At 43.3% G+C, this 14,909-nt stretch overlaps 1 protein-coding gene across 2 annotated transcripts; it reads right to left on the reverse strand.

Annotated features, from left to right (window-relative positions):
• Positions 1-952: 952 nt before the first annotated feature.
• Positions 953-14,193, reverse strand: LOC138204650 (snake venom metalloproteinase-disintegrin-like mocarhagin). Of its 2 annotated transcripts, none has more exons than XM_069160027.1 (23): positions 14,088-14,193; positions 13,169-13,275; positions 12,655-12,728; positions 12,488-12,563; positions 11,791-11,867; positions 11,173-11,365; positions 10,440-10,502; positions 10,293-10,355; positions 10,009-10,178; positions 9,840-9,921; positions 9,620-9,762; positions 8,719-8,905; positions 8,331-8,420; positions 6,839-7,037; positions 6,231-6,333; positions 5,987-6,152; positions 5,831-5,911; positions 5,338-5,422; positions 4,231-4,351; positions 3,973-4,132; positions 3,722-3,769; positions 2,711-2,761; positions 953-2,384 (listed from the first exon to the last, which is right to left on the reverse strand). In XM_069160027.1, the coding sequence occupies exons 1-23, from the start codon at positions 14,110-14,112 to the stop codon at positions 2,163-2,165; spliced, it is 2,586 nt and encodes an 861-aa protein (XP_069016128.1). In that variant the 5' UTR covers positions 14,113-14,193; the 3' UTR covers positions 953-2,162. The 2 variants fall into 2 exon arrangements, with proteins under 2 accessions (XP_069016128.1, XP_069016127.1); XM_069160026.1 differs by having other exon boundaries at positions 14,031-14,159.
• Between the last annotated feature and the right edge of the window lie 716 nt (positions 14,194-14,909).

Genomic DNA, 14,909 nt, shown 5'->3' on the forward strand with positions numbered 1-14,909 from the left:
GTCACTTCTGCTCGTCTTCGGAGACTTTTTAACGTTTCCATCTCAAACGTTTTGGAACGTCTGCACACGTTCAAATGTTTAAAAACCGACGAGGGAGTTTCTGTCTGAGTCGGATTTACAGCCAAGAAACCTTGAAACGGGCGTTTTAAAACCCCCGAACAGAGAGAAGTTTAAACATTAAGAGACCTTCCTTTTTGCCATCGTGGTGCGTTTCGCTTAGAAAGTCTTGCGGTTTCTGTCTGAAGCAGGAATTTTAAATCAGCAAACAGAGCTGATGAGTCGACGCCCCGATTCCTCCAAAGAGGTGATGTCATCGTCGTATGTCAACAAGCTCCGCTGTGAAACAAGCCGGGCTCCTTGTTCGTTGTTTTATGAGCGTGAATCAGAGTGAATCATTCCTCAGTTCTCATGTCTGAGCTCTGATTTACAGGAAATCCGATTTCTTCCCTCATTTGCAGTTTCATGTTTTAGACAAAAGAAATGACGTCACCGGTTCGGTGTGGAAGAACTTTAACTGGACTGCAGAGAGTCGTGAACTCGGATCCGTCCGATGTATTTGGGACGAGCAGAAACGCTGATTGTGAGTCGGAGCTCATTAATGGCTGAATGTCTGAAACCATTCGAGCTGATGTTGCAGATTCACGACCGTGGTTTTGTTCTGACATGTTAACTAATTACAGATAAGTGTGTTGTTCTTTTGGCCACATAGTTCATGTCTCCACATCATATTGGTGCTCATAGACCTGAATAGAGGACGGCCCAGTCGGTCCCGGCTGATAAAAATAACAAAATTCATTAACAAAATTAACAAATAAAAGTATCACACAAGGAAGAACGGAAACAGACTTTGTAGAGAATTTTATTTTTTATTTTTGTGCAAATTCACAGATTTGTGTAATATTTTGCTTCATGCTGACAAACTGTAATCTGCTGATGCAACAAAACCAGAGTGTTGAAATAAAGTGCACTTTATTCGTTGCAACAAGAAGCCCTTCATGAGAATGAATCCAGTTTTGTTTTTACATTCAAACAGTCATATGTAACATTTAATAAAAGCAGGTTTTATTATCACGCCACGTTATGTTTTGTATTTCCGGACCAAGACTGATAAATTGCTGAAGCGAGACTGGAGGACACAGATGACCCGCTGCACACACAGAGTTGAGTTCAAACTTATTTATTTTTCAGGCCACTCGACCTCCCCCTGTCACGGCGCTCTCCTGCCCTGCCTCCGAGCGTCCGTCCAGTCACTGCTTCTCTCCAGGTTCTGCTCACTTATCAGGGAGAGACAAAATCTGTCATGATCGGGCTCAGCTGGACTAATTATCTTCTTCCCGGCACCGTTCCCTGAACCACTCACCCCCCCCCTCCCCCCGCCCTGCAGCTGAGCTAACCACAACTGCTAATTTACAATTTTAACCTTGAAGATCTTAAAACCGTGTGACTGTTGTTCTGAAGAAAATATCAGTGCAGTAAAAAAAACACACAAAGGAGCGTAAAAATGTTTCAAGCTGAACTACGGCAACACAAACGGGTCATCTGAAGCCTCTGGGACTGTTTGTACCGTTCGTAGGTTTTCAAGTGCAGTGCAAAGTTTTTACCCGGTAGAAGGCACAGACTGGCTGTGGACAACGTTTAGGGACTGTATGATAATTAAATGAAAGGACTTTGTCTTAGAAATTGGCCTACAAATGGAGCTCCAGTATTCACTCTCTTTTAGCTCCATTTTTGGTCTCCACCGCCTCCGCAGGAGAATATTTCCGCTGCATTATGTTTACCAGCGTCTTTCTAACTCTGTTTGTAGCCAGACAACTAAACCTAAAACCGGACCCCGCACACCCTACTAATAACTTTCATACAGTCGCTTACACAAATATTAAATAAATATAAAATAAAACATTTCGATATGAACACCTTTTTCCTCACACATATAAAAGTGCATTGAGACGACTTGTCGTTGTGCTCGTTACACAGCAAGTTTGCAGAAAGGATTTTTGCAGCAGCAGCAGTTCTTTGTAAATGCCACGTTAAAGCCACCTTAAAGCCCCGCCACCCAAAAAGTCACTTTTCCACAGCAGCTGTTGGTCTCGTTGCATCAAAGACGTTCTCAGTCGGTGAAACTTCGCTCTGCACAAAGTTTTCCGAACTCACAGGCCTCTGATTCACAGGATTTCTCTTTCTGCATGATCGTCCTCCGCTTTGGTAGAACTCGATACTCTTGATGAGGATTTCATGTGAGTCTGGAGCTGAGGCTTCGCTGGAGGCAAAGGAGGAAGGCTGGGTTTGGTTCTGGCTGCTTGAGGAGGGCTAGGCTTGACCGGAGGTACAGGAGGATTGAGTTTGACCCGAGGTGCAGAAGAAGGACTCGGTGTGGCTGCTTGATACTGAAAACCAACGCGAGATCAATTTTAGACAAATTTACTGAATTGAAGTTGTTACTTCTGCAGCTGAAACTGTTGAAGGTTTGGAGAAGAGAGTTCACGTTGGAACTGAAACCGAATACGAGTCTCACCTGTCGAGCTGGCTAACAAACCTTCATTCTATGATAGTGTCACTATGTAGTATCGAAAAACGCCTTCGTATTCAACAACCGAATGTTGATTTCTACACTAAATCCATGACGATAAATAGCGTCTACCAATAACCTGCATGTGAGGCGTTTAAGGAACATCTGTATATAGTGGGATAGCAATAGTAACCATGTACTCACCTGTGCTTTATTGAGCGTTGGTAAAGGTTTGGATGGAGGTAGAGGTTTCATCTGTGGGGAAGAAGGAAATCAGGAGTTATTTTTGTTGGACTTTAGTTCAAGTTAATCGTATCTGTGTTGACTCGCGCTGCTTCAGATGTTTTATGTGATCTGTGATCTTCAAACGCTTTCTTTCAAGGTTCTCGTCCGTCTTCTCTTTAAATACGAAGTATTCAAACCTCGCTGAGCGTCACAGATAAATTATTCGTGGACGTCAATCTTAAGAAGCTCCAGACTCCACGGCATTAAAATGTCTATTAATACCCTCCCGTCTCGTGACAACGTCGACACGATGTGACATTGATCAGTGGAGCGCGACGAGGTGAACCGGGCTGAAGGACAGTCGGCCGGACGGTCGTCCTGATGCGACTCCACAGTCCAGTTTTCTTTCTTTTTCCTACTTTTCTAAACACAACACGGACGCTATCATTCGGTTTGGTTACATCTTGATTTTCTGTCTTCAAATGAGGACGTGTTTCCCGTTTTTCTTTGTACCGTAATAACACATCTGAGGAAAATGTCGATGTTTGCAATCGCATTTCCTGCATCGAGTCAGCCGCCTGCTAACTTGCTACATCGTTAGCCTCTGTGGCTTCTGGACGCCGTCCGTGTTGCCTAGCAACAGTGTTCTCACGACGCAACCACTTTAAACGTCGAGCACACTGCGCACGCGACTTCCTGTGTTGTAACCCACGAGATCACGAGTTCCTCCTGCTTGATGACATCACGCAGGTCTGTGATTGGTCGGTGCCCAACGTCTGGTCGGTCGTGTGTCTCGTCCAAGTCCGAGTCATCCCGTCGTCTTTTCAGATTGTTTGTCCATAAGGAACTCGTCCGACCACAGACAGCCTCCTTCATGTATTATTTAATTTGACTTTGGGAGCTTCAGCAGCAACGTGAGACTTTAGTTTCCGACTCTTCGGCTTACATTATGTATTAGATCTCTTTAAGTGATTCAAAGGAAGAACTCACCGGCTCGGTTTCTGAAGTGGTTGATTCTGGAGACTGAGTCTGAGGCGGCTGCGAAGAAACAAGAACACGTCAGTGATCATTGAGTGAAACGGTGAGGTGGCCGCGGGGCCGGTGAGGTGGCCGCGGGGCCGGTGAGTGCCGCGGGGCCGGTGAGTGCCGCGGGGCCGGTGAGTGCCGCGGGGCCGGTGAGGTGGCCGCGGGGCCGGTGAGGTGGCCGCGGGGCCGGTGAGTGCCGCGGGGCCGGTGTGTACCTGCGGAGCGGGTCGGCCGCGGGTCGCCATGACGATCAGAGGAGCGCCGTCCCGCGTGGCCGTGGACGCTATGAAGGTGGGGTGGCTGATCTGAAGTCTGTCTTTGACGCTCGCCTCGTGGAACATCGTGTTGGACTTCCTCGGAGCCGAGTACACTCTCCTGTGAACAGCAGATGGATTTTAGCAGGAGAGAAAGCGAAAGTCAAACGCCGAGAAAACATCCAAACTCAGCAGGAGAGAGAGAGAAAAAAACCCGACCTTTTGGAGATGTAGTTGTCCACGTTGCCCTTCTTACAGTACATCAGTCCCACGATCACCACGGTGATCACGATAAGGATGAAGAGAGTCATGCACACGCCGGCTACTATCGTGCTCTGACCTGCAGGCAGACAGGAAATCGCTCGGTTGCAGCTGCACGTTGTGACGTATACATGAAGTCCTACTGTACGCACAGAGGCTCTTCATGTGGCAAGAACATATATACATATATAGATATTTATTTATTTATTTAAGTTGCTTTTAGTCGTGCTAATCGTTAGCCACACTGGCGGTGTTGACGGTCCTCAGAGGATGAACTCTGATCGTCCTCTGACTTTTCATCAAGGTCAAATTTTCAGTTTGTTCACTTTAATTTTGGACTAAAAAACCTGCAAAACATTATATCTGTTTAAAGTTTAGTTTGAAGTACCGCTGCAACCTGAGAGCTAAAACAACTGATGCGAGTCAAAACATTAGTTTAATACGATGTAGTTCTCAGAAAGAAGAAGAAGCATTTCATTGTGGAAATTAGCTCAATTGTTTTGCTCCACTCGAACCTCTTTAAGCAACTTTTTTCTTGCTACTTGATGTTTAACATGAAAAATACCGAGTTCAAATAAGAAACTCATTGTAGAACGTTTGAAAATTGCACAAGAAGGAGAATAGTTGGTTTCACCACAATCTGAGAAGAATTCACAATCAAGCTTCTTTCTGATATTACTGCCTTCATTATTTCTTCATTCTGTTCTGGTGAGAACAGAAGAAACTTCCTGCTCTTCTTCTTCTTTGTTTGTTCTGTGTTTTGTTGCACAACCTCTTGGCAAACTCCGATTTCAAGCTTCACGTGGATGAAATCGTTTTATAATCAGAAACAGAGCGAAGTCGAGCTGAAGCTGGAAAAAGTCTTTGAGAGGTTTAGTGAACGATGATGTCGGTGACTCATCGTGAATCATTCATGTTTCTGAGGAGTGATTCAACCACCTGGTTCATGTGAGCTGGTTTTAAGTCTGCGCTGAGAGTTTAATGTGGATGGAAGCAGCAGCATCATCAACGGGGTCGATAAGCGGACATTCAGACGTGAAATAAAACGGTGGAAGCGTTCTGTACCTGGAATTAAATCTGCGTACTGGACGTCGCAGTGAGGCGGAGCCCAGCCGGGGTTACAGTGGCACTCATTCTTGTGATTACACACCTAGAGATTACAACAACAAAAAAGGCAACCAAAAAAACAGTTAGACGACTATTAGTCAGCGAAATCGAAAAGTTTATTTTCTGGAAAAAATACTTTTTACTGTCGTATTTTGGATTGATGTTCCATTCCACCGTCTTTTTAGAATAATGTTAACTTTTTATTCTCTGTATATCTATTTAGTGCTAGCTAAATAAAGTTCAAAACATTTATTTTAAAGTCTAAAATAAAACCGTGTGATTTTTTTTTAAATTTTAAATTCCAGGTAGAAAAACTTTTCCGAGCAGCTTTTATGATCCGATATTCAGTTATTTCCCTGATAAATACGACACGTTACTGAAGGTAAAACCACTTCTTCACGGGGACAATAAATAAGTGAGATGGATGATGTTCATATTTTAACAAACTCACCCCGTTGTTGTTGCACTTCTTCGCACAATCCTCCCTTTTCCCGTAAACCGAAACGTTCACACATTTGTAGTCGAGGCAAACCTGCAAACAAACGTTTGATTTTGAGCAAAACGTGAAACATAAATTTAAAAGAGAGTTTTTGTGGTTTTTTTTTACCTTGTTCGATCCACAGTGGGTTCCGTTGGGCACCATGTCGATGTTTCTGGTCTTGTCGTCGTCCACGGCCAGTTTACATTCCCGCCTGAACACGTTGTAGGCCGCGTGTCGTCCCGTGATGGACGTGTCCCCTCCGTCGCAAAATATAGACCCGCACTTCACGTCCCTACAAAATAAAAGACAAAATGAAGGAAGAGCTCGTCGAGCGTCGTCGACAGCATCGGTCTGCGCTGCTCATTCGTACGCTGGCGCGCAGCGAGTGAAGCCCAGTTTGGTCTTCCCACAGTTGGCGCCTTCCAAACCCTTTTTGTTCAGGTTGAAACAGATATCTGGTGCTTCTTTGGCCCCTGGAGGAAAACAAACAAACAGGAAGTTCGATTATGATCTTCTGTCTGGTGGGAAATTTTAAATATTTATTTGAGAAGTTTAGAGTAAAGGTCACTTTTTTAGTGAAAACTGTGACGTGAGAAAACACTGATTTCATTACTAACGATTCATTTTACTGAGCTGATCGGGATTTTTTTTTTTTTTTTAATTTTTTTGGGGGAATTTTTTTGACGTTAAAATTTGTAACTAGTAGCTAAAACTGTCAAAAAAAATATAGAAGTAAAAAGTACAATATTTCCGATAAATGTAACGTTAGACAAAAAAAATACTAAAATAGGCATTACTCGCTTGTTTTCTTGTTCAAATGAACTTCCTAGAAGTCTCCTACATCATAAAATCCACATGTATAAATGTGTATTAGTCCGTGTTTCTTAGGAAGAACCATTTCCACCATGTGACAGTGAACTCTGAAGAAAAAAAACGCCGTTGTGTTGACCCGAGTGACGTCGGTGCGGTGGAGTCTACCTTCTCCGAACAGCCTCCAGCAGTGCTGGTCTCGCGTGGGACAGCGTCCGTTGTAGCAGAAGCCGGCCGCCTGGTTGTAGCATAGCTTCCCGTTCATCTGGAAGCTGTCGTCGGGACACTCCCCTGACACCCCGCTGCAGTACTCCGGCAGGTCGCAGTCGCCGGCCGACATCCTGCACATGACGCCCGACTCTTGGAACTGCAGTTTAAAGTTCATCTCAGGTTAGAACGGGACAGTGGTTTTTTTGGTTTTTTCACATTTCACTGAGTTGCCATAATTAGCCCGTGTGTTTCTGTGGTGTTCTAGTTCTTGAAACTTGTCATCTGAGGAAGGATGTGGTGAATTACAGAAAACAGAACCGGCAGGATATCAGCCTCCGTTTCCTGTTATTATTGCTGGTTTAAAGAGTAACCTTCATTATTACTCAAAAGGCAGGGTGTGTCTGTTTGACCCGACCTTCTCCTGTTTTGTACACCGGCTTTCGTAAATGTCCCACATTTTACCCATTTTTTTTATTTGCAGTCTTGACGTCCATAAGAAGACCATTTTGTGATTTTAAGCACCAAAAAACATTTCAGTATATTTCTACATCTCTGCAGTTTTACATCAACAGGCTGTTTGATCGACCCACTCTTCTGATTGGCTGACGGTTCTGAGTGACACACGTCCTGACCAATCACAGCTCGTTAGCTCTGCTCGGTGTTTTCTTCTGTAAAAGAAATAAAATGTCGGGATCGGCCGTGGCTCAGGTGTTTCGGCGGGTTGCCCTTTGGCGGTTCAACCTCCGCTTCCTCCCGTTCACATGCCGAAGTGTCCTTGAGCAAGACACTAAAACCACAAGCTGCTCCTGATAGCAGGCGAGCAGCTTGCATTGTTAGCTTTGTAGCTATCGGTACAATAGCGCTACAGATCACTGATCATTTGAGCCGCTGTCTGTGCGCAGGGACGATATATTACAAGACAACACTGTTTTGTGACATCACAAACTTAAGGAAGTCCAAACAGCTCTTCTAAAAACATCTCGTGTGCATTTCTCTCCATGTTTTGACACTTTCACTGTATTTAAATAGCACCAAGACTGAAAAAAATAAGTGGACATTTTTACAATATGGGACCTTTAACAAAGCCAACTACTTTTATCACGAGACTACTTTTTGTTTCATGTAAAAATCTCAGGAGCCTTAAATTTCAGATGTTTTGTGAATACGACTTCCTGGTGCTTTTTAAACATGTTTCACGGTCTCAAGTTCTTCATGGAATAAATTACAACAGAAAACTTTGCAGTCTATAAATAGATTTAAACGTAGTTAAGGACTAATGCTTATACTACTGATCTCAGTAAGCTTCTTTTTTTTCTTTCTTTTTTTTTTAAATCTAATTTCCTGCTTTTTAATAATATAAACGGACTTTTCCTGAGTGTAAATAGATATTACATGCGTTTTTAACTCAACAACAAAAGCCCCGTTGAAGGCAGCGGAGCAGCTCTTGTACCTGACAGCTGTCGCAGCACTCTCCGTGAGCACACCGAGATCCTTTCGTCAGGCGGCACGTCGAGGCATCACAACACGGGTTGTTACACTCCTGGAAAAGAGAAACAACACGCACGGTTTTTATCAGTGATGTCATGTTGTGCTACCCACTCAAACAAGCCTGCAGTGATAAAAGATCTGGTTTACATATTTTTTTTTCCCTCTCCGATAAGACGTGAGCACACCAGAGAACTATTTTAACCCTTTAAGTGTTGGAGCTCCACGAAGCGGAGCGACCTAACCTTTTATAGAGCTCGCGCACAGGAAACCACACGAGTCAGCTGGAACGGAAAAACTCAAATTGGTACGTTCCACCAACGCCCCCAGAAAGCTGCATCAGTTTGCGTTACCTCCACGGTACCACAGTCACACTCCTCATCGGGGTCCAGCAGGGCGTTGCCACAGCGACGGCCCGTGCTCACGGTGTTGACCGAGTCGGGTCGGTGCAGGCAGCCGGGCTGAGCGCGCTCCAAGAACTCGGCGAGCTGGTTCACGCTGCAGCCGCTGAAAAACTCCGGAAAGTCTTGACTTGATGTCCTGAAGGAGGATGATAAAAATAAATAAATAAAAGGACACACGAACGTTACACACTTCATATGTGGGTTGTTGATCTGAGCGGCACTGAGGTCCGATTTTGAAGAGGTCGGTGGTCCAGAGACAAACACAAACTGTAGAAATGCTGTTCCCTAAAAGTTCTGCGTACGCCGGAGTAAAGACGGTTTCTTTGACAGGTTCTGTTGCAGAAGTTAGAAAACGTCCACGGATGAGTCGAGGACTTAATATTACGACTGGAGAGTGGAATTAAAATCGGTTGTGGATGAAATCAAGTTACTGGTTGTAGTTTCTTCATGGAAGTTGTATTTTGTTTTTCCTTCTCAGAAAGTAGTTTTCGTAGAACTCTTTGTTGAAATCATCGAGGTTTCAGTTTCTTATGACAGCGGATGAAGATTTGTCTCAACATGGAAATTAAACTAAAATATTTTTCAGGTACGAGTACGAGAAATGCACTCAGAGCGAGACAGACGAACGTAACTGTTGTCATGGAAACGGGAACTAAGGAGTCAGGAGGAGACGGCCGATCCATCTCTGACTCTCCGCCCTCGCACCTCCGCTTCACATCGTCCCCCAGGATGTTCTACATTTCCAGATAAGGAGGCTAAACTTCTGAACCTCTGAGCACCAGACCGTCTCCGTCTGCGGCCGTAAACCGACTTCGACTCTCGACAACACGGCCGGACGGACGATTCTCACCTGAGCTGGTCGGCCATCACGCAGTTCCCGCTGCTGTGAGACGGACCGCACACGCAGCCCGCGGTGTCGTGCGACACGCCCAAGTTGTGTCCCATCTCATGAGCGATGGTGGAGGCGAGGCCGATCAGGTTGTTGTGGTGATCCTGGAGGGGAAGAGCGTAAATAAATACCGGCTCGCTCCCGTCAAAGACGAGGAAGAAGAACAAGCGGTGACTCGTACCTGGTTGACTCCGCCCGAGTTCTCCGTACACATGGAGAACTTATTCGCCAGACCGACCGTGTTTCCCTCAAAATCTATGCCCCTGTTGAAGACAAAAAGTTGTGACGTCAGCTCCAAGCCGGCAGCGTCGCCGCGTTCGAGACAGACGTACGACGTCCGACGTCCTCACGTCACAAACTGCGCGTTGTCGTGCTTCTTCCTCGGCAGGAGGTAGTTCTGACGCCACAACAGGAAGTTGTCCAGAGTCGTCTCCGACTTCTCGTGGACGTTGATGTGGTCTCGAAACGACCAGATATCCAAACCCACCAGCATGATGCGGATGTTCAGAGGCCGGTACAGCTGCAGGCAGGGGGAGGAGGAGGAGGAGGAGGAGGAGGAAGAGGAGGAGCAGGAGGCGTTCAGGAACCAACGTGCTGAGACAGCAACTTATAAAACACAAGAAAGAAAAAGTACCTTATCGACGTGATTTATGACTCCAAAGATGCGAGATTTGGTCTCTTCTCCGTATTGTCGGTACTGCAGGACGAGAGGAGACACGAACGCCGTCATAATTTAATTCGGCGACGGAGTCAAAGACGTGATTAAAGTGAAGAGGTTCACCTCGGCGTTGTCGACCACCACGTACAGCTCCACGAACTTCTGCGGACCTCCGGGTTTCGTTTTCTGAAAGAAACGCAGACGAACGCAAACTTAGTGCAGAACTTCATTCAAAAAAGGCACAAAAACAGGACGACCTACATTTGATGCATCTGTTAACGCACAGTTTCATATTTACTGAGTCATCATCTTCTACTACGATAACAATATATACATATCGGAATATTAGATTATCTGGAAAACTGTCTGAAGAATCAGAATATCTGCTTTAAACTAATCCAGCAAACTGTAATTAAAAACACGATAAATCAACAAACACCAATGAAAAATATTAAAACCATCACTAAACACTGCCGATCATTGATTACAACATTTTCCACCCAGAGGTTTTAAAGGGATCAGAGCATAAACACATCTCATTAAATTAAATTAAAACCCATTAATACATTTATTGCCCAACAGTTGGCTTTCGTGCCTTTTTGTAATTCATATTTACCGGATACATTTTTACCACATTAATCGATTAACAGCTGGTTGACAGGTGGATGAACCGGAAACAGTTTTTATGATCAAATCATTTATTTGAGTCGGTTTTTGTATGTTTTTTTTCTGCTTTCTAAACGTGAACGTTTTGTGGTTTCCTTCTTCATTTTGTAAAACTAATATTGTCTGCTTTAAATCAAACGATCGATCAATGATGAAAAGTTCTAGTTTAGGGAAATCTGCTGCAGCGTACCCAAGACCTGGACCTGAAGAGGCCAGCGAGCCGAGGGCCCTGGTCCCGGTCCTGGTCCCGGTCCTGGTCCCGGTCGTACAGAACGGTGGTGTTGGACTTCAGGTGCTCCCATCTGTAGACTGCGTGGTCTCCGTCCTCGGTCGCTCCCAGAGGTTCGATCACGTAGACCTGCTGCCGAGCTCTCACGAAGCCGCTGCGCATCATCACAGAAAACAACAACACTTCATACGTAAGTAAAACAAACAAACCTGAGATTCATCCGTAAACAACGGAACTGATCTGACGGTGGTTGGCACAGATTTAAGGGTTTGGAAAATATAAAAGTTTAAGGGGCTTCAATAACGAGGAAAACATGGTAAAAAAAACAAATCTGATAATGCAGGAAAAGATGATGAAATATAAGAACAGAAATAGTTACAGAGCAGTTGTTACGTAAATTCATGCAGGAAATTTCATTTGACTCCAGTTATCAAAAACAACTTGAGAAACAAGTAGATTACAAAAGAATCATGAAGCAACACGTTTCTCAAACGTGTGTGAAACTTTCACTGGAGCGACATCAGCGGTTGAAGACAAACAGAAAGTTCCAAGATGTGAAAAATGTCCCGATTTTGGTACCTGATGCCGGAACAGATCCCGACGCTGGCCGAGGAGTCGGCCATGCCTTCGATGTGCCCGTGGTAGAAGCAGTGGTCCTGGAGGAACAGGACGGCACGTCGTCAGTCTTCACCGAGACATCGCTCACAAACACAGTCTTTGTTTTTCAAACGTCCATGAAATCACAAATCACAGCGTCGCATTTATTTTGATCATGTTTGGGTCACGTACGACTCCGACAATGTGTACGTTTTTCTAGTGAAGCCAAATACATTCACAGATGTACACGAAGAATTTACTCCTCAGTTAACTTGGATATCGATTTCTGTCTAGGAAGACGTGTTACCATGACAATTAATGGAAAATAATGAAATTAATAATAATAGGAATCCAGGGAAATACACTGCATCTGATTGAGTCAATATCTCTGTCAAATTGCATGAATTTTCATAATAAAAGCTGAAATTTATCATCTTTTAGAGACAAAACTGACTTGAAGTGAGTCAACTCTATGGAAGATTTAACATGCCAAAATAAAAATAACACTTACGTTCTTTAACAGGTGTCATTACTGTGGTTCAATGAAATTACAAAGTTCAATTCAATTTTTACATTCTTGTTTATAAATTGGCTAAAAAACCCACAGAAACACCAAATTTTCCAGCTATTAACCGCCACTTTTAGCCAAGCTATTAAACTGAATAAAGTGAAATTTCACCTCCTTTGGTGACGTTATGACTCGTTTTCCATCTTCTGAATAGCGTGTTTCAGTGTAATCTCTCCCAATGAGATTCCTGCAGAACAGATGAAAAACAGACGTTGTTTTCTTTTTGACGCGTTCACTTATTAAGACACGTTTTCGGAAAGTGAAAATCTGAAATCGACCTGTTTTTTTCCAGATGAATCGTGTGGTTTCTCCCTTCGATGACCAACTCGTACCGAACTGTGTCAGGATAAACCTGCAGAGAACCCATGCAGCCGTTAATAACTCGCATCCTTCAGAAGTCACAGTACAACAACAGGAAATACCGTCACAGGTAAAAGTTCTGCATTTAAATGTTCTTCAGCAGTTTTTTTTAACAGCATTTTGCACCATGAAAGTTGCACTGCTGCAATGTTCAGATCCGTGAGGAGGAAGATATGTCATCTCCTTTCTACTGTATGTTGTTTTGATGTGCAAAATAACAAGTAGAACAAAACTGACAAGCTTGATTCATATTATGTTATATGTGAAAAGTGACTGCAGAAAAGCAGACAACACATTTTGAGGAAGGTCAGGATGTAGTCTGCACTTTCCACCGTTGGCAAATTAAATATGAAATGTTTTTTTGTTTTTTGTTTTTCTTAAATGAAGCCTGTGTGTCTCGTCTCCAGCGACGTGCAGGTGAGGTGTCGTCACCTGGTCGTCCTGCAGGCTCCTTCTCTGCCTCTGCTGACGCCTCTGAGGTCGGATCACCTCGTACTTCTCCACGTCAGACAACGTCGCCGAGCTGGCCGCGAGACAAACTACAACACCGACGACAGTTTCTCAGCACCGTGCAGGGAAGTAAGCAGGTTTTATTCTGCGTTTCGGTCTGTCAGATTAGATTATGTTATCATGAACTGTGTGTGACTGTGTTGGAAGAAGAACTCAGAGCCTTTAGTTCAACTGCCACGCTGTACAAATAGTACACGTCCACTTATAGTACATTTTTTTGTTTGATTAGATTGTTATCATTCACGCCTCAGTGAGTCAGCAGCATTTTACTGCTAGAGTTGGTCGAGGTGGAGATAATTCAGAGGACTGCAACTATTTATTAATACTTTAAAGCTTCAGAAAACAGTGAGAAATACTCCACATAGTTAACAAAAGCAACACCATGTTTGTGAAGGTCAAAATGAGTAAAAATAATTAAAAGAAAATAACTTAAAAGAAAAAGCAGTTTCACATTTCAAAAGCTGAACGATCAAAACATTTAATCACTTTTAATTAATAAATTCAGCTCTACTCCTCTGTGCTGGTGTGTAGTTCGATTTATTACAAAATACAGCAGCAAAAATATTAATTTCTTACAGTAGTTTAACTGTGTGTAGTAAAAAGTAAGTTATAATATTTAGAAATGAAGTAACATTTAATGGGAACTGAAATACTTGAGTAGCTAAAAAAAAAAAAAAAAAAACACATTTTAATGCAGTTTTACAGCGATAAGGCTTAAAAATCAAATATCTGCTGTTACAGAACATGAACTGTTTTTAAAGCTTCTCCATCAAACTACATTCACCTTTCTGCTCATTTAACAGCTGCTCGCTCCGCATTAACAACCAGAGTGAAGTCTTACCGCAGGTCAGCCACAGTGACACCATGTTCGCTCCCGGGACGATGCGTTCAGCCCGGACACCGCCGCTCAAACTCCCGTTAAGTTTCCGTTACTCTGCGGTGAATCATCGGCGCCTAACGGCTCCGCCCCCGTGCCCCCCTCGGGCTCGGGCTTATCTCCGCCTCACACATTTACCGGAAAATAACCGTGAAGTGCGCTGCCGTTAGACTTCCGGTGAAATACCACCCTTCAAAATTAAATCAGCAGTCTTCAAAGTGTTTCATGATCCCACAGCCACGTTCACTCCATATTATATGAACTCATGTAAATATATTAACACGTATTTTTACCACTTAAGTACAATATAAACCTTTGACCTATAAAATGTAAAAAAAAAAAAAAAAAGTGACAAATGATTTATATGTAAACCCCCCCAAAAAATGTTTTAAGTTTATTATGATAGAAAACACTTAAAACTAACAAATATTCATATTTAAGAAGCCGATACCAAAACTACATGAAAAAAACTTGTCGATACAGATGATGAGTCAAAATATTGTGATTAATCAAAACTTTAATAGAAATTTACACCATTTAAGTCCTTCCTCTTCTGTCTTGTGGCCCTGGTCATGTACAGGGAGCATTTTCAAACTATGGAAATAGCAAATATTCAGTACTTTTGAGTACTTTAAATAATTAATCAATTGCCAAATTGTTTATTATTAGGATCCACATAAACTGAGGAATCAAAAATTTGCTAGAAACTTGCTCCATCATTTGGAAGAATTTTTTTTTTTTAAGTAATGAACACAGAAAACATCAGAAATGGTCACGTTAAGGCCA

This window comes from Embiotoca jacksoni, unplaced genomic scaffold, assembly GCF_022577435.1.
Source record: "Embiotoca jacksoni isolate LCO1_2020_lvr unplaced genomic scaffold, fEmbJac1.0.p SCAF_26, whole genome shotgun sequence".
NCBI lineage: Eukaryota > Metazoa > Chordata > Actinopteri > Embiotocidae > Embiotoca > Embiotoca jacksoni.

Bases quoted from the DNA above. Each gene is read 5' to 3' on its own strand.
- LOC138204650 (XM_069160026.1), bottom strand. From the start codon at position 14,112: ATGGTGTCACTGTGGCTGACCTGCGGTAAGACTTCACTCTGGTTGTTA. The intron at 8,906-9,619 runs GTGAGAATCGTC...ATCCTCCTTCAG, and splicing joins GTGATGGCCGACCAGCTCAG to GACATCAAGTCAAGACTTTC. The intron at 5,912-5,986 runs GTAAAAAAAAAC...GTTTGTTTGCAG, and splicing joins CCCACTGTGGATCGAACAAG to GTTTGCCTCGACTACAAATG.